General features: G+C 39.6%; 1 protein-coding gene across 2 annotated transcripts in view; it reads right to left on the reverse strand.

Annotated features, from left to right (window-relative positions):
• Positions 1–24,965, reverse strand: part of LOC122530637 (ankyrin repeat and SAM domain-containing protein 1A-like) — a 105,116-nt gene that overhangs the window by 36,257 nt on the left and 43,894 nt on the right. For both annotated transcript variants that reach the window (XR_006307062.1, XM_043657759.1), the window contains exon 10: positions 23,479–23,653. Coding sequence is in view for 1 of the 2 variants with exons in the window: in XM_043657759.1 (XP_043513694.1) it covers positions 23,479–23,653 (175 nt within the window). In the remaining variant the exon portion in view is untranslated. The remainder of the gene's footprint in view (positions 1–23,478; positions 23,654–24,965) is intronic.

A 24,965-nucleotide genomic window follows, 5' to 3' on the forward strand; every position in this document is an offset into this window, starting at 1 on the left:
ATCACACACCATCGTGCTCCTAATGAGTTTCTAATGTTAAATGCTTCTTCGTTAATCCGTGGAACGAGGCAACAGTGCAAATAAAACGGAACGGTGACACAGTACAGCTGAATCGTCGGCGTTCAATCAGACAGCGGTGGGAAAAAATTAACAGATATGGCGCACAAGTGTGAAACTTTGGTCAAGACGTGGCGGACGTAAATTTTTAACAGAGAGTCGGTGTTACTTTACATTCTCGAAATAAAAATAAAAATTTCCGTGTGGTTTCACAGCAATCCACCCTCGTTCTTCAATTTTTTTCGATTAAATTAAATTGCATATACAGGCATATATATTTAATTAATATATAATATAATGTAATATATATAATAATATGTAATAATTATTTATAATATAATATATAATTAAATATGTAAACTATATGTAACATATAATTAAACATATAAATTATATATAATATATAATTAAACATATGAATTATATATAATATACGATATATAATTAAATATATAACATAATTAAGAAACACCAAGATCAACGATTAGGGCACAAAATCATCAGAGACATTGAAGTTAACAAAATACAGAAACTTTACAATACAATAGACTATATTCTACGAAAAAAAAATCCTATTTAAATCGTTAAAACTAAGCTATACATTTCACGCCTATGAAATATCCAACAAAATTCTAGTTTTAGATACAGTAACATTCAGCCTCGAGTGAATCTACTCGATGCTTCAATTTTCGATGCATGATACATACGTACTGTACGGATTGATGATTTCCGATCGAAAGCACTCTAAGTGAGACACTCTTACTTATTAATAGAAGGCGCATTTTGCTTCGATTTAAAAGTCAACGCCGTTCAAGACGAAGCGAAGACGCTTTTTGTCGCCTCACGGTGTATAATTCAGCGCGATGGAAATATCTTAGACTCGCTTTGCGTCAATGTTTTCTCTGAAAGAATGCGTTTCGAGTTTCGAAGAAAGAACGCGGTTTCACAGGTAGCCTGTGCTCGGCCACGGTTCGAGATAGCTATCCTTTCTCGATGTAAAAAACGGAAGGCAGAAGAGCGAGTCAAGTGGAAGCTATAAAAACTGAAGCTACAAGAAACACGTACGGATTGTACGAACGAGCCTTGTGAGAATGGTACAACAGGTTTTAATCAAGCAATCAACGAGCACTCGCGTTTGATGAAATCTCGATCGCAGATTCAAATGATATCGATAATCTCTCGTTTGTCTTTTTTTTACGACCTTCGCCTATTTTGCCTGTCGAAAGAGCAATTTATCTTTTAATAAGCTGGAAGCTAGATAATTTTTATATGTTTCTCAAACGCTGCGCCGTGAATGATAAATAAAAGCTAAGTGATATATAATTTTTACAAAATTCTACACTGTGCAATACTATCGATAATTCTACAAAAGTTTTTGTTCAACTTTTCTGTCATTTTCGTATATTTTTAATGAAGCTATTTTTTTTTTTTTTTTTTTTTTTTGTTATAGTGAATTTTGTTATGAATAAAATTTCAAGCTAAAATCTCTAAAAGATACGTAATTTTTACATATTGAAAAAATTCTACGCCGTGCAATACCACCGAAGTCTCTGCTCAACTTTTCCGTCTTAATTTTAACTTTAAGAATAAAGTTATCTTTTTGTTATACAGTGTATTTTCTAATTTCAACGTTTGTTGCAACGACGAATAAAATTTCAAGCTGAAATCTCTGAAAGATACGTAATTTTTACATATTTAAAAACTGCAAGCCCATTCCTGGTATTACGCGCGGCATTTTGGGACAGTTCGTCGAAAACTACCTCGGTCTACGTTCAATACGTCAACGAAACGCGCAATATCTCCGCAGAAACGTCTCGACAAATTTATCTGTCCGTCTCGACACACGTTAATTCCTTCTGTAAATTCCCCCCGTATCTCTGTTCGCACGAAATGCAATGCGTCCCCGCGAGCAATATCGGGAGTCGGCTCGTCCTCGAACGTGACGCAACGAGAACGAAACGTGGACGAACTATTATTACATCAGGCCACGCGACGAGCAACAAGTATCACGGGTTTTTGCCAGGTACGCCAGGAACTTGTGCCACGCAGGATTCCCTTCGGTGTTGCGCGTGTGTGAGTGCAAGAACACAAGGGCATGTAACAAGAGCGAGAAAAGTTCAACGTTATCAAACAGCTAGCGTCCGCCTGATGGCCAGATGTATGTTTGTACATACCTCTTTCCCTGCTCGCAGGACACGATCTGTACGCTGTGCGTACGTATGTACTGTACTTGGAACAATGGCAGCCACGCTTTCACGACCGGTCGGTAATTTGCTGACTTTTGGAAAACCTAGACCCCTCCGTGCCGTGTTCTCGACACGTGCGTGTGTCATTTTGTAAAAATTTCTACGCAGCTGTTGCACCCGTACGCGGGCGCATACATGCCTGTGTACACACGCACGCACGTACACATGCACACAGAGACTTTGTGGCTCGATTTCGACCGTCTGCTGCGAGATAACGCGACGAGCAACTGGCGTCTAGCGGGGCGTAATTTCGATGCTCGCCGCTCCCAGCAGTTTTACGCGATGTTTGTTCGAATCACAAAGGTTGATTCTCGGTAATTCTTGTCGATGAAATGCCGACTAACGTAGAATGTGCTAATGTTGATAATTTGTCGATCGTACATAGTAAACAGAGAGATCTTTTATTTTATTTCGGAACGAGAAGCAAACGCGTGTGTAGAAAACAGAGACATCGAGTGCTGATTATCTTTTGCCAGGAATAAAACTCACTTGTCAGTACGGTTCTAGAGAACCAAATAAAAGCGCCAATAATCCTCGTTTCTACGCTATCTTTTAACTTCGGTTTCTACACTTTTCTTTTTCGGATCTTGCTGCGATCGTCGCCGTGCATAATAAAACGTGGCGATAATAAATGTGCTAATGTTGATAATTTGTCGATCGTACACAGTAAACAGAGAGATCTTTTATTTCGGAACGAGAAGCAAACGCGTGTGTAGAAAACAGAGACATCGAGTAGCTGATTACCTTTTGTTTGGAAGCGAGGAATAAAAACGTGCACAAGCGTGTTCACTTTTTTTCTCAGTACGGTTCTAGAGAACCAAATAAAAGCGCCAATAATCCTCGTTTCTACACTATCTTCTAACTTAGGTTTCTACACTTTTCTTCTTCGGGTCTTGCTGCGATCGTCGCCGTGCATAATAAAAACGTGACGATAATAAATCAACGCGATAACGTTCGAGTTTAAGGGGGAACTCGGCGAACACTGACAGCGACACTCCCGGTTATAGATTAGAATTTTAGCGCCAGGCAATTTGACGCCAAGCCAGCGTTGGACAGTGACGCCTGTAATCCCACGGAGCGAGCGGTTCTCAGCTTGGCCACGGCGAAACCGAAACGAAAACCACCGTTTCCCGAACACGAGCGACACGCCCTGGCCGTGAGAGCCGCGCGCGATGATCCACCTGCCTCGATCGATCTTCGTCCCGCCGCACACTGACGGCCGATTCCAGCCGTTCGCGATCGATCCTCCTTCGACTCGAGGCACGTGACCTCGCGCTGCCTCCACCAGCCTACCTGTGACACCCGTGAGTCAACCACCGCGTTTCCGACCGATTTCGACCGTCCCTCCGCCGGAAGAATCAACGATCTCTTTGCCGATGGTTGGTCGAACATCAGCTGTTCGATCGAGTTGTGAAAGAGAATTGTATAATATATAAATGTCGCGCAATCCAGGTCAAGTCAAGGTTGGATCAACAATTCGACAGTTCCAACAGTTTAGAACAGTTCTCGTCTCCGATTCTGTCGGCCTGGCCACACGATCTAGCTCGCGTTCCGACACAAGTGCACCGATTTTCCCAATTTTCGTGTGCCAAAGTCTGGAATCGAGCGCAGACGCGGGAGGACGGATTCCGGTTGGAAGGACAAAACCGGTCTACCGAGCGAGCGAGGTTCGCGCAGGTAGGCCCATCATCAAGTTCGATTCCAGGACCGGAGGATCCTGAATGGTGAATCGGCGCGAATCACGAGGAACACGCGACGAAACTGTGACTGGGTCGCGATGTTTCTCGCTGTTGTTCGTCGAACGAACAAAGATCACTCGGCGAGATCCAAGAGAGGCGGAACACGGACGAGCGAAGACGGAGTTGATCGGCGACGCGCCACGAGGCTGCTTAACGAGACGACTAATTCGAACGTGTTAGGTCCACGAGGAACGTTCGCAACGTTTGGTGGTGGTGGCAGCGTGTTCGAGTAGGAGTAGCGCGAGGAGAAGGGCAAGAGGTCCAGTCGTCGCCACCCGCAACTCGCCAGCCGGACAGCGAAGAAAGGAACGGGAGAGGCAGAACGACTCTGGTTGAGGAGCAACGAAGACGCGTGGAAAGTCGCCCGACTCGTGTGTACGAGCCTGGTGCGTGTTGCCCTCGTGGAAAGATGACCCCAGAGATGGGACTAGAGCTCGCTGGGACCCGCGACCGAATTGTATGCGTATGTACTAGCTACTGTTGCTAGCTCTACTAAGGAGAAAAAAAGACAATTTTTTCATTGGTAAAAGTAAAGGTGTAGCGTTGCAACGAGAAAGATTTTGATAGATAAATTATTAGATTTTAATAGATAAAGATTTGAATTGATAAATTTTCTTTAAACGCAAAAAATCAAAATTCTGATTTATTCGTAATATCTAGTTATATCTTTCGTAAACAAATATTTCAAGGAGATGTACTGACATTTACTTGGAGAAACCGTACGGTTTTTTTAAATTTTGCGCACGTCGAGAATTTTTTTTTGTTCCAAATTGCAACATTTTCTCAGTTTTAAGTATATTTTCAAACGTAATCCAGGCGAAACAAATGGGTAAGTTTGTTACTTCTCGATAATTTCTATCCAGCGATATCACACGGACGAGTTATTGTCAAAGAGAAAGCGACGAATTATTGCATACGGTTCGGTCACTCGTTATGGTCCGCGAACCAGTTTGCCGGCCCAAGGGGTTAAATGACATTTTTCGCAAAATGGCGTACACCGTTAAATTCGTCGTTTAAAAAAAAAAAGAAACATTAATTTCATCGATTTACACGAAAACTTCATCTTCAATAATTTTCCGAGATATTTGACAAAACATGTATCAAACCTCCAATATGTTTGAGGACTATCTTTACGAATTATGTCAAATCTCACGAAAATCGGTGATTGACGCCTCGGCGATTACGTTCCCTTGGTAGAGGATGTCACGGACGTTTCGTCGCCGGGTACATCAATCTCTCTTTTTGCCCGCTGAATTCGATTCTGGTATGCGGAGCGATCCAGTTTTGGATCGAGGAATTCGTGAATACGTTCTTGGGAATGGGTTAGGAATGGGCCAGAACGAGCTTCTGGAGATTACGAAATCTACACCGTTTCACGGTTTTGTTGTGTTGTTACAAACATGTAGAAGGAAACAAGAGTTTTCCTTTTCACTATGTGTGGGTATGTGTCTACGTGAGCACTAACTTGGGCGAGTTCTTTTCACAATTGAACTTTCATCGAGCCAGAGTCAAACTCGATATCTCGGTATTTTTAGCAAAATATTGTACGTCGTTGTACAACGCAGAGGAGCCTGCAAAGTTCCAGGTCCTGAAAAACACGGGGACGACCCTGAGAAAGAATTGAATGGCACGAAACAGACAATGAGGCTACACTCGCGTGGAACGCGCTTGCACACATGGCTCGCTTCAGCTGACCAGGGTCGAGCATTGTCATGTTAATGAATAGAAGACACATTTTCGAGGCTGAAAGTTGCGCACGTTCGCGCATTGCGTGCTGTGTAATTACCTCGTACCTGAACAGGCTCGCGTTTAATGTATAAGCGAAAATAGCCGAGGACTATGGAGGGAATTGCAATTTCACGTCGATGATTTGTTTCTAAAATCGAGGAAGCTTGAATCAGTTTGAATTCAGAGAAGCACCACACTTATAAACTTGGACTTTTTTAAAAAATAATATTAATAATGTAATAATATTTATATATGTGTAAATTATAAATTTTTCAACAATTTGTATCTTTGGAACGATGCAAATTCAAATTGACAATAGAATACTCGTGTACCCAATATCGTGTATACGGTATTTACAGTAGTTACTAACTAAACTTAACGTTTGCTTAAGCCGAATCCACGTGTTGCATAACAAAGTGTGTTATACATTAAACAGAGAACACGTACACGAAATTTCGACAATCAAATTTCTCGCAAAAAAAAAAAATTATTGCGGCCCTTTGATTCGTATTAAGCTAGTAACTGTCGCGAACTCAACTCTTGTCCAGAGTATCTCGATGGTTAATAATTTATCCATTACTATGCATAGTGACAAGATTGTCGATAATTGTATCGATCGACCACTATTGTTCTCGACAATTGAACTTTTATAGGGTCAAATTCGATATTTCGGTATTTCTTGCAAAATATCGTACGTCGTTGTACAACGCGGAGGAGCCTGCAAAGTTCCAGGTCCTGAAAATTTGTTCTATAATCTGACTTTTACAACCGCTAAAAGAATGTAAATATTACGACAGAGGAAAATAAAAATGTAAATATTACGGCAGAGGTAAATAAAAAAATGAAAACTATGCACAGAAAAATACATATGTACGTATGTAGCAATTTTAACACCATTAATTTATTTATCACTACGTATGGCGATACATACCGAAAATTATCCAAGAAACATCCCAGAAAAACATCTCGTCGGGGCGTCCGGAGCAACAAGTGATTACAGTCGAAGACACTAAATCGGTCAACGACCTGCTGGAGCGAAGCAAAGCCCGTCCGTTGATTATTCTCACGATCGAAGTAAATTATTAACCATCGAACCGGTTAACGAAACGAGAAGAGGAACGCGCGGGACAACGTTGTCCTGCGATGGAGAAGCACGCGACTCTGGTAAGAACGCGTCACTCATCTGGAAGAGCGAACGTTACGACCGGGTTCGTTACTCCGGCTTTCTGCGAAACTTCTCGGAGGTCATGACTAATCCATTCCGCCGCGGTGGAAAACGGTACGTCGCGCGATTAAAATGCGCGCCGCGTGTGAGCCAAGGCTCCGGCTCTTAGCTTCCGTCTTTGTCAGGATCAATAGACGCCCGCGAAAAATGAACGATCGCTAATTTACACCTGCGAAAGTGAGAAACTGACACTTCGTCTCCTCTTCGAATTCGATGGTGGATTTCGAACGTGAAGACGTTGCGATTTTGGAGAACCTGGCATAGGTCCGCGGGTCATAGATCGAGGCATGGGAGATTCTATAGATGAAAATAAAGTCGAGTATAACGAAATTGTGATTTTAGGAAAAATATATTTAACCCTTAAGTGGATTATTGGACATGTTACAGTTTAAGTTTAAAATTGGTAGCTGTACTATGCGTTGATGTCGTTATTTGAAGATTCACGTAATCCAAGGTCACAAATGAAAATTCTTAAGTGGAAGATTCTATAGATGAAAATAAAATCGAGGATAACGGAACTGTGATTTTAGGAAAAATATATTTAACCCTTAAGTGGATTATTGGACATGTTACAGTTTAAGTTTAAAATTGGTAGTTGTACTATGCGTTGATGTCATAATTTGAAGATTCAGGTAATCCAAGGTCACAAACGAAAATTCTTAAGTGGGAGATTCTATAGATGAAAATAAAATCGAGGATAACGAAATTGTGATTTTAGGAAAAATATATTTAACCCTTAAGTGGATTATTGGACATGTTACAGTTTAAGTTTAAAATTGGTAGTTGTGCTATGCGTTGATGTTATAATTTGAAGATTCACGTAATCCAAAGTTACCGACGAAAATTCTTTAACCCTTACGTGAAAAATTCTATAGATGAAAATAAAGTCGAGGATTTTAACGAAACTGATTTTGGGAGAAATATATTTAATCCCATCTAAGTTTAAAATTGGTAGCTGTACCATGTGTTGACGTCGTTATTGCAAAAACGCACATAATCCTATTTTCCAAGGTTGCAGACGAAAGTTGACTCTTAAGTGGACTATTGGAGACGGTACATCTACAATTTATTTAATTTTAAATTTAAAAATTTAGAATCGACAGCTGTGCTACGCCGTTATTTGATAATTCACATAATCCTCCGTCTTCTCGTTACGTTTCCAAGATCGTGGACGAAAAATTTCGTTCCCATTCGGTATAAATTAAAACAGTATAGTAGGTAGAAAACAACTTATCGAGAGAATAATACGCTTCATTTCGAGATACTTTCTCACCAGGAATTACGTTAACACGTAAGAAAACACTGATAGAATTTCAGTAAAATTAATCGTGTCACAAATTGTTCGTGCCTTTTCAGCAATCGTGCGAACGTAGTTTCACGTAACAGAACTCAACTCAGAGTTTACTACGTTTGCTACCTCGTAACATTTTTCCCTACAGTCCCTCTTGCCGTTCGTGCACGATAAATCACAAATTATTTTTCTGTTTTTTCTTCCTCTCTTTTCCTCGTTCCCAATAGACGATTAGTGGAACGGAACGAGCGCAAACAAAAAACACACACGTAAAACGAGATCGAAGGTTCTCCTACGAAGAGAGGGAAGAAGCTCCGAAGCGGGAGCGAGATTATGACATCGCGGAGGAATGCATAAAGCTACGAGGCGTGAGTCACGCGCGATACCGTCGTCGTTGCGTTTTTTTTCTCTTCTACGCGACATTTTTTCCATCGTGTCCCACCAAACCAGCCGGATAATCCGTAGATAATTGTTAGTATCTTCGTAATTGGCGCGATTACGTGCTTATCGCCGTTGAAAATTAATTTTCGCGACGAAGTTCGAAACTCGTTGATTAAAAATTCTCCAAAGTCTCGCGAGGAAACTGAAAAAATCGAGACGATCGACTACGTGGCTGTAACTCGCTGGGGTTTTTTTTCTTTTTTAGTGAAAGATTACGTTTCACGACAGTCAATCATGTCTTTTTTCCCTGTCTTTTTTTGGGAGAGGAGGAATTTGTGTATTTAGAAGGGAACAGCACGTGTGATAACATATCAGTGTCCGTCGTTCGAACCACGTGTTGCTCGATAACGAAGATTGTTTATATTACATTATTAACAAAGAAATCAAAGTGAATTCTATGAATTTAATTTGATCGAAAAACGCCCACGTGTATAAATGTCTCGACACTTGACAATGAGAATATTTCGGTGCCCACAAAAGGGGAGAACGAATCACCGATCTAGCGTGTGCAACGTGAGGCAACGTAAATTGCCAGTGACTGTGACAAACTATGTACATATGTACCAAGAACGTGGTTTTCGAACACTATTTAGCGAAGACGACTTCGGCCCTTAGTTGCTAGGCTGCCTGGAATGTAGACGAATTTAGACTTCGGAACGCAAAACGAGTAGAACGATCTCCAATAGATTCCAAGAAATTTCGAAAATAATTCCGCAACGTTAGGTAATATTAACCGAGGAGCGATACCGATACAAAAGAATATATATCACGGCATATGAAACAACGATATAACGATTTGTACGAGTGCTATAACAAAATAAAAAAGAAATGATGTACGTTTGAAAACGAACTCGAAACTCGCGATTCCGTTCGCGGAGCACGAAGAGAATGATGGGACGATTCTGCAGGACAATCCGGATTTTAACGATTGTCGATTTCGAGCACGGATTTCCGCGTTCTTCCGGCCAACAACAAAGAGCTACGTACTTTTCCGTCACGGTCATAAACGGAACACAATGGGAAGTTAACCAGCCCATTGAAAGTAAATTCCGGTTCCCTACGTTGCGACTTGTCGTTCGACGAACCTCGCGCTTTTTTTCCATCCCGCTCGACGAGAGATCGTTGCACGAAATTTCTGTCATCTGGTCAGCACACCGTTCAACAAAGATAGTTTCCTTTTGTAAGAGCGATTGTTATTCTTTTCCTCGTGTCGACGTTGCACTTTATCTAAATTTTATTAAACCGAGAGATACGCTTGACTTATCTCCGTTGAAAGATAGGAACTTTATTTAATTAACCTCTTGCGCTGGAACGTCGAGAATTTTCTGTTCCAAAATTGTCGTGTTTCCCTCAGTTTTCGAGTATATTTAAATGTGACCCAAGCAAAACAAATGATAAGTTTATTACTTCTCAATAATTTCTGTCCAGTGATATCGTACCGACACGAGTTCAAAAGGAAAAGAAAGACTCGTTATGGTCCGCAATCAGTTGCCAGCGCAAGTGGTTAACCTCTTGCGCTGGAACGACGTGCCACGCACGTCGAGAATTTTTTTCTCCCAAAATTGCAACGTTTCCTCAGTGTTAAGTATATTTAAATGTGACTCAGACAAAACAAATGATAAATTTGTTACTTTTTAATCATTTCTGTCCAGTGATATCGTACCGACGAGTTCAAAAGGAAAAGAAAGACAGTTCGGTCACTCGTTACGGTCCGCAATCAGTTGCCAGCGCAAGTGGTTAACCTTTTGCGCTAGAATAACGTGCCACGCACGTCGAGAATTTTTTTCTCCCAAAATTGCAACGTTCCCTCAGTTTTAAGTATATTTAAATGCGACCCAGGCAAAACAAATGATAAGTTTGTTACTTTTTAATAATTTCTGTCCAGTGATATCGTACCGACAAGTTCAAAAGGAAAAGAAAGACAGTTCGGTCACTCGTTACGGTCCGCAATCAGTTGCCAGCGCAAGTGGTTAACCTTTTGCGCTAGAATAACGTGCCACGCACGTCGAGAATTTTTTTCTCCCAAAATTGCAACGTTCCCTCAGTTTTAAGTATATTTAAATGGGACCCAGGCAAAACAAATGATAAGTTTGTTACCTCTTAATAATTTCTGTCCAGTGATATCGTACCGACACGAGTTCAGAAGAAAAAGAGAACGACAAATTATTGTATACGGTTCGGTCACTCGTTATGGTCCGCGAACCAGTTGCCAGCGCAAAGGGTTAAAAGGTAAGAATCTTTATGTATCCCGTGAAAGATGAATTTCATTCACTCTCAGAGAGAATGATACTTTTCACTTACTGAGATTGCCAATAATTTCTCACGCCGAACGCTCCGGTGAAAAGGAATGGAGAAAAATATCGAGAAGAGAGAATTCTACACGCTACCGGGAGGTTCTCTCGCGCGAGCTGCTGGAACGTAAACTGAATACTGATTTGTTCGAAGATGGTGAGAGATTGTCGGTTGTACGGTTGAGGAGATAAATAGCGATAAGACACACCGTATCATTTGTCAAACGAGACGTTGTCCTGTCCTCTCGCGTCTCGCCTCCGGCAGTCGCGCTACGTGCTTCGAAACGTGCTTTCAATGCATTTCACTGTTGGACATGGTGAAACATATCCACATTCTCGCGTGCATTAACTATATTTTCGTTTTTCTCGTGTAAAAACTAGTCACCGCGAGTGATAATGAAGTGACAGGATATTGCTGCCCTGAAACGTGTGATTCTGATATTATCGGATAGCCTGTTATTTATTGCAAAAAATTGAGAGCTGAGCTCTCTCAGAAATACACGCAATGCACAACTTTGAAATTAACCAGTCAATTTTTCTAAAATTTAATTGTAATGTGTCACTGTATTATCGGAAAGAATAAGAGATTTTAAAAATTACGACTCTTTTATTTAGATATTCAGCCTCTTAACCCATTAAGAACTCATTAATTTATTACAATTTTATATATTTATTATTATAAGTATATGAAACTATATACTATAATACTATATTATTATATTATATTATATTATAAATATTATTATAAGTATATAAAACTATATAGTAAGTATAGCAAGTGTATATACTTCAATTTCATAGCCTTAATATTAAAAAATTCTATTAAATATTAAAATTAATATTATATAATATTAATATTAAATAAATATTAAAATTAATATTTTATTAAATATTAAAAAATTCTAAAACTCTATATAAAGTGATCTGAAATAGAAGTTAGATTCAATAGAATTTAGAATACGAACAAAGTTGAATCAAGAAAGAATAGTATTGACACAAACGTCGGTCTTCACGGGTTGAAACAAACCCCGTCGAAGATAAATTTATTCCTCAAAACCTGTGATCCGGATCTAAATTGTAAGCATGATTTTAAACGAACCGATTCCCTCTTCCCCCAATCACCTAATCGGAAATTTATTCACTCGCGGAAACAAGCCGGCTACCTTATAAACACCTGTCCAAACCCGATCGACCAAGGGTTCATTTGACTCGTTGTCAGCAAAAAAAGAAGAGCGAGTACTGACGAGAACGGGAGGAAGAAGAAAGTGGGAGAACAATTTTATTACCGGGTGTGTGTACCATCAGGTGCAAAATTTCTCCTCGTCAGAGGTGTCGGTAACAATGAACGCGAACTACATACGCCAGTATCCAATAAACGAACGTGGCGACGCGATGGTCCGAAATTCCAGCGAAAAAGAAAAAAAACGAAGAAGAAAAAAAAAAAGAAAGAGACAGCGGGGCCCGGTGATTAGAAAGTCGATTGCGTTCGTTCGACCACGGTTTTTTTTTCCACCGGCTTCGGAGTGACATACAGGCGAGCAACGACGACGAAACGGTCGAGTTATCCCTTTGGGAACCGCGCGTGCCTGCGCGCCGTAACGCGTACCGTATTCCACCGGATGTCGTGATGCGGTTTGCCTTATTGTAGCCGGCATATTAACGTTCGCGCGGACGTTGCTGCCAAATCGGACGAGTGACGTTAACCGAGCCGAATTACGTGACAACGTGCAGCTGCAGGCGTCGCGCCGACTAGGGAATTCATCTTGCTCGCCTGCCGCGGATCAGCCCCGTTTCCACGCTCGTTCCCGTTGCCATTGAAATATACTCTCTCTCAGTGTCCGTTGCAGAGTTGTTCGTCTCGCCTCTGTGTCTTTTCGACGATGCAGAGATTGCTGTTTACTGCGTTTTAATACCGCCATAGCTTTGTGGTTTGCATTAGGTGACAATTACTCTTTTCCGTAAAATTAGAAGATTATCGCGAGTATGAGTTTCTGAGTAAAATTTCCAGCAGGCAGTTATTCTCTCCTTTTTTTTTTGTTTTAGGAAGAAAGTTTTAATATGTTTCGAGAACTCAGAAAGGAAACGGCAATCGCTCTTTATTGAAACTGAGAGATTTCTAGAGATGTAAATCTGGAGTGAATATTTCAGTGAAAATCTCAAGAGCTTCCGTTTCTGAATAAAATTTCCAGCAGACAATTCATCCAATTCTCTTTTTTAGAGGGAAGTTAATACATTTCGAGAACTATTCCTTAGAATAAACAGCAAATTCATCGAAGGAGTTTTCTAGAGGCATAGATTTCGAGCGAATACTTCAGTGAAATCTTAAGAGCTTCCGTTTCTGAATAAAATTTCCAACACACAACTAGAATTTCCCCCCTTTTTTGTTTGGAAAGAAATTAACATCGTAATTTCGGGAGAATTTATTTTAGAATAAACAGTAAATTCGTCGAAGGCATAGATTTCGAGAGAATATTTCAGTGAAATCTCAAGAGCTTCCGTTTCTGAATAAAATTTCCAACAAACAATTAAAATTTCCTCCCCTTTCTTATTTGGAAGGAAATGAATATCATAATTTCGAGAGAATTTATTTTAGAATAAACAGTAAATTCCTCGAAAGATGTTTTCAGAGGTGGCACAGATTTCGAGCGAATATTTCAATGAAATCTCAAGAGCTTCCGTTAGATCCTAACAACGGCGCTTGGAATTAGGAAGGAAGAATCTATCAGCTACGTGCACAGCTCAATTGATAGAGCGGGAAACGGAAGGCCCGGATTTAGATCCCGTTCGAGCGACAGAGATTCCGTTTCTTCTTGATGCACTACGCCGTACAACTGTTAACAACGGTTGTTTGACGTGTTAACATCGAGTCGGAACACTTTTTTTGCAAGTCGAAAATTGCAAGCCGAATTCCAGGTCCGATCTATACGGATAACTAGTTTTTATTGCTCTTTTTTTTTTTTTTTTGTATTTACCGTGGCACGTAACTAGAAACTTTGAATATTGGGTTGACCGTTGGTGGTTTTCGTAATGCAAATAGATAAACTAAATATAGAACTTACAGGACTTTCCTTCCTTTCAATATTCTCTACTATAATCAAGGAATGCAAAATACTGATTTTAACCTTATATAGGTTATATAATTGGAATTCACGCGGACTCTATTTTAATGAAACATTTTCAATACACTAGAACTACCAGAGTGGTCCAAATGGCCAATGTATAATTATTGATGTAAAATTATCTGTGTATTTTCAGAGAAAAGCTCGTGTACTCCATTGCATTACAAGTTTTTCTATTTTTTTTTTTTTTAATTTTAAATTAATCTTAATTATACAGATCGTGTATTAGAACTCACATGGACTTTATTTATTTGGATCAAATTTTGATCAATACACCAGCTCTACCACAATGGTCGAAATAATCAATTTGTAATTACTGACGTAAAACGGTGTATTTTTAGAGATCTGTATGTATAGATAAAAACTTGTGTACACCATTGCATTGTATAATTTGTAATTTGTACTTTAAGGTTTTTTTTTTAACTTTAATCTGACGAAAATTTTATGCTTTAATCGTTGAATTCTTGCCCAATGCTTTTTATTGCACGAACAAAAGATCATTAGCAGAAGGAAACGTCAATGAACTTCTATTCTATGAATGACTTGTCCACCGACAAGTACCATTTAACATAACATCATTTCCCGAAAAAATGAAACATTCTGTTTGTTTTTTCTAGGCTCTGTCAACACAGTACACGACTCTGAACGTCTAAAACAACTCTTTACGAGATCCGAGCGAAACTTACACACAGATAAAGGTGATTGTTATCAAAAGTCCCGAACCTGGGACAAGCAGACCTCTTGTCGAGTATGCGCAATAGATGCACGCGTGCATCTGTTATCAGTAAAAACGACGCGTACCCGCGTAACTCACGCCGTCGATAAGACAGACTCTGGCTCGTCTGTTGATTTAGAGCGACACGCCGGCTATCTGCAGATATTGCGTTAATGTACAAACCGATAGTTTCTCTGCCGGCGATGAATTATTGCCCCAGAAACGCGATGAAACTGCTGCCGGTACACGATAATCATGCCCCGGTGATTACGAAAGCGTAACTAAAAAACTCGGATGGACCCCTTGTTTCATTCGCTCTCACGAAGTTAAGATCCGAATCATTCAATATAAAGCACGGGGATGGTTGTCAAATTTGTTTTCTTTTTTTATCATGGGTAAAAAATGCAATTCACATTAGATTACGACATTATGCTCGCTCTCTCACGTCGCGCGTACGCCAGGGGGAGAACTATGCCCCCTGCATCCGCGGGAATCGCGTTGCGTAACCACGGGGAGAAAGTGGGAAATCGGAAAATTTTGTCGTCGACTTGACGAAATCGACGCTTGCTCGCGAAAATATCTCAATCGCTTTTATGCGAGGCGTTGATGGTAGAAAAGTATCTTGAAATGTTTGTCTTTTATCGTGGATGATGCACGTTGAGGTAGATCATACGTGACAGTAAATGATAGAGCTCAGGTGCTTTTTCTAAGATTTCAAAATAACTTTAAACGCAACGCTCCTGTGAGACAAGCGTCATCAATAAAAATGATTGAACCGATGAATTCGTCAATCCTTTGTTTTGTAGTACTCGCGGTAGGAATTATAGTTTCGATTTGAAAGAAGAAAAGCAAGATTGTAGCACTATGGACTATGGAATTTGAACTTTCAAATTCAATTCTTTGTACTGAAGGTTAATAAACGCAGATTATACAGGATGTTCCGATCTACGTGTAAAAAGAAGAAACATAAAATGTTATATAAAGTTTGTCTTGTTATAAACAAATATTATACGTGTATAATATAAACAGCTACGCATTTCTCTTTACCATTTGATTTTTACTCACGGAACACTTCAAAACAAAAGATTTATCCAACAGACGTAACTTCAGATCAGCACAAAGAATTAAAAACGTAATTTTATCAATACTTGGCAAAATTCTTCTTTATGCTGTTAAAATTAATTTTATACTGTTGTGAACTTTATACTGTTATTAATTTTATTGTTCACTGATCTCAAGCTTTTTGGTGGAATTAAAAATTACTTTTTACCGCACTACGAAATTATTGTGACCACATCGCTGTCTACGTACTCTAATGAAAAATGTGTTGCGCTATTTATACGTTTCACAGATACAATATTTGTTCATAGTTCCATAACAAAGCGTTTGGCGTCGCATTTTATACAACAGCTTTCTCTTCTTTTCTGTGCCTAATGTTTCCAAGACTCTACATCTGACATGATGTACAATTTACTGAAGACTTAGTGAAGAGAATCGAAAGACAAGGGATTAAATTCACTGGAGACGCGAACGTAAGCGGACGAGAAGACGCAAGAACAAAATATACAATGCAAACCAACTCTAAAAAAAATTATTTACGCGGCCATCAATTTAAGCCTACAACCGAGTCCCACGGTTGCAACGCTATTGCCGTGATTAAGAAATTCATTATCAAGGAAAGAAGGCAACGACGTTCGTTGACCGGAAGCTGGCTCGTTCGAGAGGATTTCAATTGCAATCGCCTTAAGTCTCGTTCGCGTTCTACGTTGCGATATTACCGCACGTTGCGCAACGCGCGAATGAAAATAATTAAGAGGCTAATAATATAAAAGGACGCGTGTCGTTGGTTGAATTTCACCTTGCTCCACTTTCCCATTCGTTCGTCGCTTGGAAAGCGACGCGTGCAATTAGATTACGACATTATGCTCGCTCTCTCACGTCGCGCGTACGCCAAGGGGAGAACTATGCCCCCTGCACCCGCGGGAATCGCGTTGCGTAACCACGGGGAGAAAGTGGGAAATCGGAAAATTTTGTCGTCGACCTGACGAAATCGACGCTTGCTCGCGAAAATATCTCAATCGCTTTTTATACGAGGCGTTGAAATTCGATCAAGTTCGTAGCTCGATCAAATTTTGAAACAAATCTGTGATAAAATTAACGTCACGGATATTTAAATAACATCTATCGAAACATCTTAACATTCGTAGGAACACTTTTTATGCAAAGCGTTGATCGTAATGAAACTCGATTGTTACGATTATACTTTGATCAAATATATATGTAATATAATATAAATATATATAATATATTAAAGTAAGTCTGTGACAAAATGAACGTCGCGAATATTTAAATAATATTTATCAAAATGTATCTCGATACTCATAGGAATATTTTCTACGTAAACACGTTGAAATTCCATTGTTACGATTGATATTTTGATCAAATTTGAAACAAATCTGTGATAAAACGAACATCACGAATATTTAAATAATATCTATCGAAACACTCGTAGGAACACTTTTTATGCAAAGCGTTGAAATTCGATCAAGATCGTAAAACTCGATTATATTTTGATCAAATATATATGTAACATGTTACAATATATAATAAATATAAATGTATATATTAAAATAAATCTATGACAAAATGAACGTCACGAATATTTAAACAATATTTATCAAAATGTATCTCAACACTCATAGGAATATTTTCTACGTAAACCCGTTGAAATTCGATCAAGATCGTAATGAAATTCAATTGTTACGATTATATTTTAATCAAATTTGAAACAAATCTGTGATAAAACGAACGTCACGAATATTTAAACAATATTTATCAAAACGTATCCCAATATTCATAAGAATATTTTCTACGCAAACACGTTGAAATTCGATCAAGATCGTAATGAAATTCGATGGTTACGATTATAATTTAATCAAATTTGTAGCAAATCTGTGACAAAACGAACGTCGTTTAAATATTTAAATAACATCTCGTCGAACCGTCGGAGACTTATCTTTCCGGAGAAAAATATCAGAGCTGAGACTGAATCTCGTTTGAACAGTTCAAAGCGAAATCCGAAATCAACGCGCTTGCGTTCCCCGTTGTCGTAAGTCGAGTGTAAAAATTAAAAAAAGGAATTCTCAAGCTCTTTGAAACACTTTGAACTTTGAACGATATTCACCGCAGCTCGTTCAAAGAATCATTGAATCACTGCTCGTACGAAAGTATTGCAAGAAATTAAACGATTTCCGCTCGGAGAGATTGTTAGGACTAATATTAGACGCAAGCCCATTAACTCGGTTTGATACTGAAGCGTGACAGGATATACAGCGTAATCGCGCGATACGAAACGCGACAGAGCACACTGTCGATAAATCGTAACGCGATTCGGGCACGGCATAATCGCGGTTGCATAATTACCGGGTCGTCGTGATAAAAAATGAGACGGCCAGTAAAACGCGCATGCATGTGCGAGCAAGTGCATATTAGATTAGATCGATGCATCGTCTTTTCGGTTAACGGCGAGAAACCTCGAAACTGGAAGAAAATCGTTCGCGAAAAAAAATGGATGCGCTGCCGATATTTACAGAGAGAGTCCAGTGTATGTACATATAAAATTAGACAGAGAAGAGAATATACATGACAATTCGAAGCGGTTGCAATTATATCGAAGTGACGACGACGACGATTATTAATAATAATAAAAAAGAAGAATAAACGTAGTAATTTATGTACAAATTGGCAACTTACCGTGGACCATCTGACGGACAGTGGGAAATAATCGTGAACGTCGTGTTAGGCCATTTTCTCTACATACAGAGGACGAGAAAAGAAAACCAGGGAAAACCGCGCTCGAGACGCAATAATCTCGCCGGTGCAATTTCGCCGATAATTCACTCGCATGCAGTTTTTCTTTTTTTTCTTTTTTTTTTTTTTCTTTTTTCACGCACGTAACACGGCAACAACAATATCAGACAGCTAAGAACATCACACGTCGCAAAGATTCTATATACTGTAACGCATCTCGATCTTCTCGGCGTCGCGTCTCTCGATCCAAACCGAGTCGTTCTTCGTCCGGTTGAGAGCCAATCGAAAAAAGGAGGACAAGCGTCGTCAACACGCGACAAGAAAGTAAGAAATAATCGACGCGTTTACCGAGATTCGCTCGCTTTTTCGTTCTCGAGTCGATCGCGTATTCGTTTCGTTAATCGAGCGCGGACGAAAATCTTGAACGCGATTTCGATCAAAGCGTTTGCTCGATCAACGTTGATGAAACGTTAGAGGTGAGAAACGACAACGAGAGCCGGAAAAGCAAGCTCATCAACGGGATTGGACGCGGCGAAGAAAGATAACGAAAGGGAACGACGAGAGATAAATGACGAAAGCTCGGATGGATGTACGAAAGCGACGAAAAAAATAATTCAAGACATCGCATTACACAGCAGCATTACGTTTATTGTAGCACACCAAACGATATCGATATAACGCACTATAATCGCATATATGGTTATACTTTTCTAATCTATACTTTTACCACCCTACGTCTAAGTATAATATATATATATATATATGTGTGTGTGTGTATCTCTAACTAATTGTAAGGATATGCTTCTCTCTTATGTGCACTCGTTCGAGCGATTACAATAACTAGACGAAAAGCGTTCAGCACAAAATAAAACATAAAAATCAATCACAACGTAAACTATGTATGTGTATCATTATATCAGAAGATATAATAGAATTTTGTGTGACAAATTCTTAACCTACGATGTCTCGACAATAAGTACATACATCTAAAAGTGGATCGTGGATAATTTTCACTCTCGATGAATAAATATGTAAAAAAAAAATATATATATATCGAGAACTCTTTATTTCGATATTTTTATTATTAAAAATCTCTGCATTCAATTTAATGGTAATAAATTGATAATTGCTTAGCTCTTTTTTAAACAGTTGATAATAGAAAAAAATATGTGTCTACGGTAAAACAGGTGAAATATGACTTCGCAAACAGGACACTTCAAGCTTAGCACTAACGTTGAAAAGAAAAAGAAAAACAGAAACATCGAGAAGAAATCTATCCACGACTTTCCAACTAACGAACGTGACACGTTTCGCGAACGTCAATTGTATCTATTGTAGCGTCCATTTGTCGATGAAATACTTTCACTTATCTGCAAAATTTACCATCTACAACGACGACGTTTCTCTTTCACACAGGGGAAACTGAGATTCCAAAGATGTTTTCAAACTCTGGAAACCTCTTTCAAAGAGGATTCTCACTTCGTATCATTTCTCTCGCGTGGATTTAAAACTCGACCTCTACTTTCGTCGAGTTGTTACACACTCGTTACAGTTTCCAATTAAAAGGAAAAAGAACGTGAAAGAAAAGCGACAAATGACCACTGCGAGATACACGTACGATCTGTAGAACGTGTACAACTACGATTTAAAATACGCAACTAGGATTTTGCGATTATACTGTGTATCGTATCTCTATAAATACATCGGCATCCGTACGAGATGGGCAGTGTATTTACACAGTAGTGTTGCCGATGTATTCCGACAAATACATGGAAAGTGTAACCTACACTCTATTTAGAAAACGATCGATAAAACATTCGATGTTTAATAAACGCCGTAAATTTTCTTTTTATACAAATGTGTCGCACACGTAGTACGCGCAACGGTTTGTATATACAGGGTGGTGGTGAGAGACTGGAAGTTTGCAGAATCGTTTGGAAGCACCGTGGTATTGTACAGAGGGTATTAAAAAAAATTTCACATACCATATTTCAAAGAAGGGAAGAGGTGCCGAACTTTGAACAAATTTACATCGACTGCTTGTTGAGTTCTGGAATTTTGCCAAGGTTTTAGCGGGAAATTTTCGAAATTGTGCAATCATTGATCGCATCGTTTTACGAACTCACGTGAAAGCTGCGTCTTCCGCTAGAGATCTCCCACGAAAGCTTTCTGTCAAAGCGAAATGCGATCCTCTATACTTCGAGGAGAAACTAAAAAAGATCTGCTAATTTCAACGAAAATGGGAAGCGGATGCTATGAGCTAAAACACAGTTTACGAAATTAGACGAAAGTAGACGAACGTAAGAATTAACGCTACGTATAAAAATTACTCTTGAACTACGAATAATCAAATTATCCAAAACGCTAAATCGAACGCTCTTTACTCTTACCTTCCCTATTTTTATTATAAAAAAAAAAAAAAAGAAAGAACAGATTCTATCCCTTTTCGACGCACGCTTCCAAATTCCGAGATCTCCTCTCTCGCGACACCCTCTATACACCCGTCTATACATCACAGTGAACCAACTGACGTTAAAACAATCCAAGGAACTATTCGGGCACTAATTGCACGTAGCAAGAGATTGCAAGAGTATCCAGTAATTTATACGTTATCGGTCGCGCCTTTTGTCCACCGTTCACCAGCGTAAAGCACGACGACTTCCGGTATCGGCTGGTTCGTTTCGCGGCAACTCTCTCACACTCAGCACGGAACCGCCTTTCAAAAACTACATTTAACACGGATACTGCAATCTATTTATCGACTCGACACACACACACACACACACACACACTCTCTCTCTCTCTCTCTCTCTTCAACGACTTGAAACGAGTCGAAATCTGTGTTCTGTCCTCGTAGGGGATGCTTAAACCGACTGCCAGAACTATGCTCTCGGTGTTCGTTCGAATATTGAAATCGAGGTTCCAGCAGTCTCGTTCTGAACTGACGTTTCTGTTCCTTCTGTTTTTCTTTCTTTTTGTTTTTCATCTTTTTCGTCGAAGAAACAGTCGAGGTCTTAATATTAAAACTCGTTCGTTTGTGCCTTTTCGAAAGTCGATAGCGACGGATTGCACTCTCCGACCCGTGAAATCCTCGCCTTCTACAATTCTTTTTAGGCACGATCCCTAAAAAGTTTCTCTCTTGTTTTTACTGACAAAATCCGGAAGATTCGTTCTTCGTGTAAATTCCGTTACTGTTAAACCTTTGCCGTCCCTAATGCTCCAGAACGCTCGATATTTAATGGTGCCTGACTAAACGCTCTAAAACGCTCCTCCAACACGCGCTGTAACTCAATGCGTTGAAAGACATAACACTATCAGCAGAGATCCAGACTGAGTCATAGGCATGGAGATTGTGTTTTGCTTAAACAAACATTACTGCACATTTTGCTTATTGTTTATTCCATAAATAATAGCTCTGACATTTAAAAAAATTTAAATACTTTGCTTAAAAACGCGATTATCGCGGTTGTGCTCTGGTATTTAAAACGTGAGCGGCAAAGGGTTAATCTGCGTTGCGCCAATTCTGCCAGAGGGTAGTTTCAGATTAGATTCAGGCGGGTCCTTACATCTTCGATCAGAAAGTATCAGATACACTGCTTTTTTGAGGGGGAGAGAGAGAAAATGAAATTTGGTAGCAGCGTGGGTGTTAAGACGATTCGTCTTTTTTACAGAAAAGAAAAAAAGAAAAAACAAGTGTGTGCGATCCGACGAAAAATCCTTCCACGTGTGATACATCCTTCACGGTTTGTCCTTACGCGTTGACACGTTTGCTCAGGCTGACGTCATCGTGTTCGCAGCGCGCATCGCAAACAACCACCAACCAAATGGAAATATTAGCTCAGCGTTCGATAAATCGATACGGAATGCGAAAATACGACAACGCGCGACAGTGCACAAATACAAAACGAAAAGTAGAGGAGGGGAAAAGAAAGATGGGAGAAGATAAAAACGGCGGGCACAATGGGCGGTTCACAAAACCGGTAAAACACTAAAGATCGAACCTTCCGGATATCGCCATGTTACATGACCAAAAAAAAAAAAGAAAGAAAAAAGAGAAAAGAAAAAAGAAAAAAATGAAAAAGTTACGACATTCGAAAAGTCCTGTTGTTGTTGCTCCACCGTACAGTACACGGAAAATCGTGGAAACAAAAGCACGGTGTAAATACAATTGATCCATCGACGTTGAAACAACAATCGCGAACAAAGTTCGCCCCGATACGTAGAACGCTCGACGAATCGGAAGTTACAAATTTATTTTCGTACGAGAATCATCGTTGCGACGCAGTTAATATTATCAGCGAGACTCTATAAATTATTACAAGATCACAAGATTGTGAAGGAAGTTGCAGACGAACCCGCGAATTCGTCGAATCAAGATCGTGAGGACAATAATTTCGTGCAACAGGTAGGCTCGCTGATGTTATTAACACTTCGTGGACATACTAGAGTCCGAAGAATTTTCAATGTTCCTAGCGAACAGAAAGAAAGGACCGAATCGGCGAAGGAAAATCGGAGCTCCTCGGATGAAGGGCCCAATTGCCAAATCATTTTCATCGCAAGCGAGCCAACGAGGTTTCAACCTTCGTCAATCGAGATACGCATTTCGATGATACTGGCGTTTATGTATATAGATTATATTTATGAGTTAGTGATGTGTCATCGGTTTCCCCCGGGGATGACGATTGCCTGGGTGGCGATCGTCGTCAGGCAGACGGTCAAAATAAGAAGAAACAAAGACGTAACACAACGATTATGCATGTACACGTGGGCAGAAAGAAGCGTCATGCGGTGCAGCCAAGCGTGCGTTGCTGTTTACCTGCGAACGGCACATCCCCGAAGTATTCCTCGACGTTGTCCGTCGACATGCTCTTGTCCGACAGAGACACGCTCGATAACGATCCGCTGCTGGCGTCCAGAGAGCCGCCGGCCGGAAACTGCAATAAATCCTCGTCGGTTTCCGTTTCCATGTCGCGGGACCGCCGTTTGTACACCTGCCAACAAGTAACACCCACGTATATGCATTTTTCATCGCCTCTATTTTCCCTTCATTTTCTTCAGCCGGCGCTGATCCATCGTGAGAAATCCATTATCGCGCTAACTCTTTACACCTTTTCGTAACTGACGAATCTGGCCATTTTTTTTTTTTTTTTTTTTTGGTTTAATAAGTGGATAATAAATAAACTAGCGAATGTGCTGGTGTGTGTATAGCGTATCAAGTTCGAAGAGTTTTATTTATTTATTTATTTTTTCTTTTTCGGCAAAGTTGAATTATTCTTCCAGGAGAGATGATAAAATCGTCCGTCTTGCGCCGGCAACTGGCTCGCGGACCATGACGAGTGACCGAACCGTATACATATAATTCGTCGCTTTCTTATTGAACTCGTCAGTATGATATCACTGGATAGAAATTATTGAGAAGTAATAATAAATTTATTATTTGTTCTACCCGAGTCATCATACTTACAAATATACTTAAAACTGAGAAAATGTTGCAATTTTCAACCACTTGCGCTGGTAACTGATTGCGGACCATAACGAGTGGCCGAACCGTCTTTCCTTTTCTTTTGAACTCATGTCGGTACGATTTCACTGGACAGAAATTATTAAGAGGTAACAAACTTATCATTTGTTTTGCCTGGGTCGCATTTAAATATACTTGAAAGCTGAGGAAACGTTGCAATTTGGGACAAAAAAATTCTCGACGTGTGTGGCACGTCGTTCCAGCGCAAGAGGTTAACTACTTGCGCTGGTAACTGATTGCGGACCATAACGAGTGGCCGAACCGTCTTTCTTTTCCTTTTGAACTCGTCAGTACGATATCACTGGACAGAAATGATTAAAGAGTAACAAATTTATCATTTGTTTTGCCTGGGTCGCATTTAAATATACTTGAAAACTGAGGAAACGTTGCAATTTGGGACAGAAAAATTCTCAACGTGCGTGACACGTCATTCCAGCGCAAGAGGTTAATTGTGTGTTTCTGATTTTGTGGCTTTCTACCAAGAAAGATTCAAAGATTCGTCAAAGTTAATTGTTGTTTGAAAAATGTCAATTAACAGTTACTTCTTGATGAAATTTCCATTGAAAACTTAACAATTCAGTTGTTTTTAAATATCTGCATCGGAACGTCGAGTGTTCTCTTTCTGTCACTTTCTTCCGAAAATACAAACTCTGACTTGTCAATGTTAAATCCCGATAAATCAATAATTATTCTTCGACAAAATTTCGATTAAACACCAAGAAATTTATTTGATTTCAAATATCTGCATCGGAACGTCTCGAGCGTCACTAAAACTCACGTTT

The sequence above is a fragment of the Frieseomelitta varia genome, unplaced genomic scaffold (genome assembly GCF_011392965.1).
Source record: "Frieseomelitta varia isolate USP_RPSP 00005682 unplaced genomic scaffold, Fvar_1.2 scaffold_35, whole genome shotgun sequence".
Classification (NCBI taxonomy): Eukaryota; Metazoa; Arthropoda; class Insecta; order Hymenoptera; family Apidae; genus Frieseomelitta; species Frieseomelitta varia.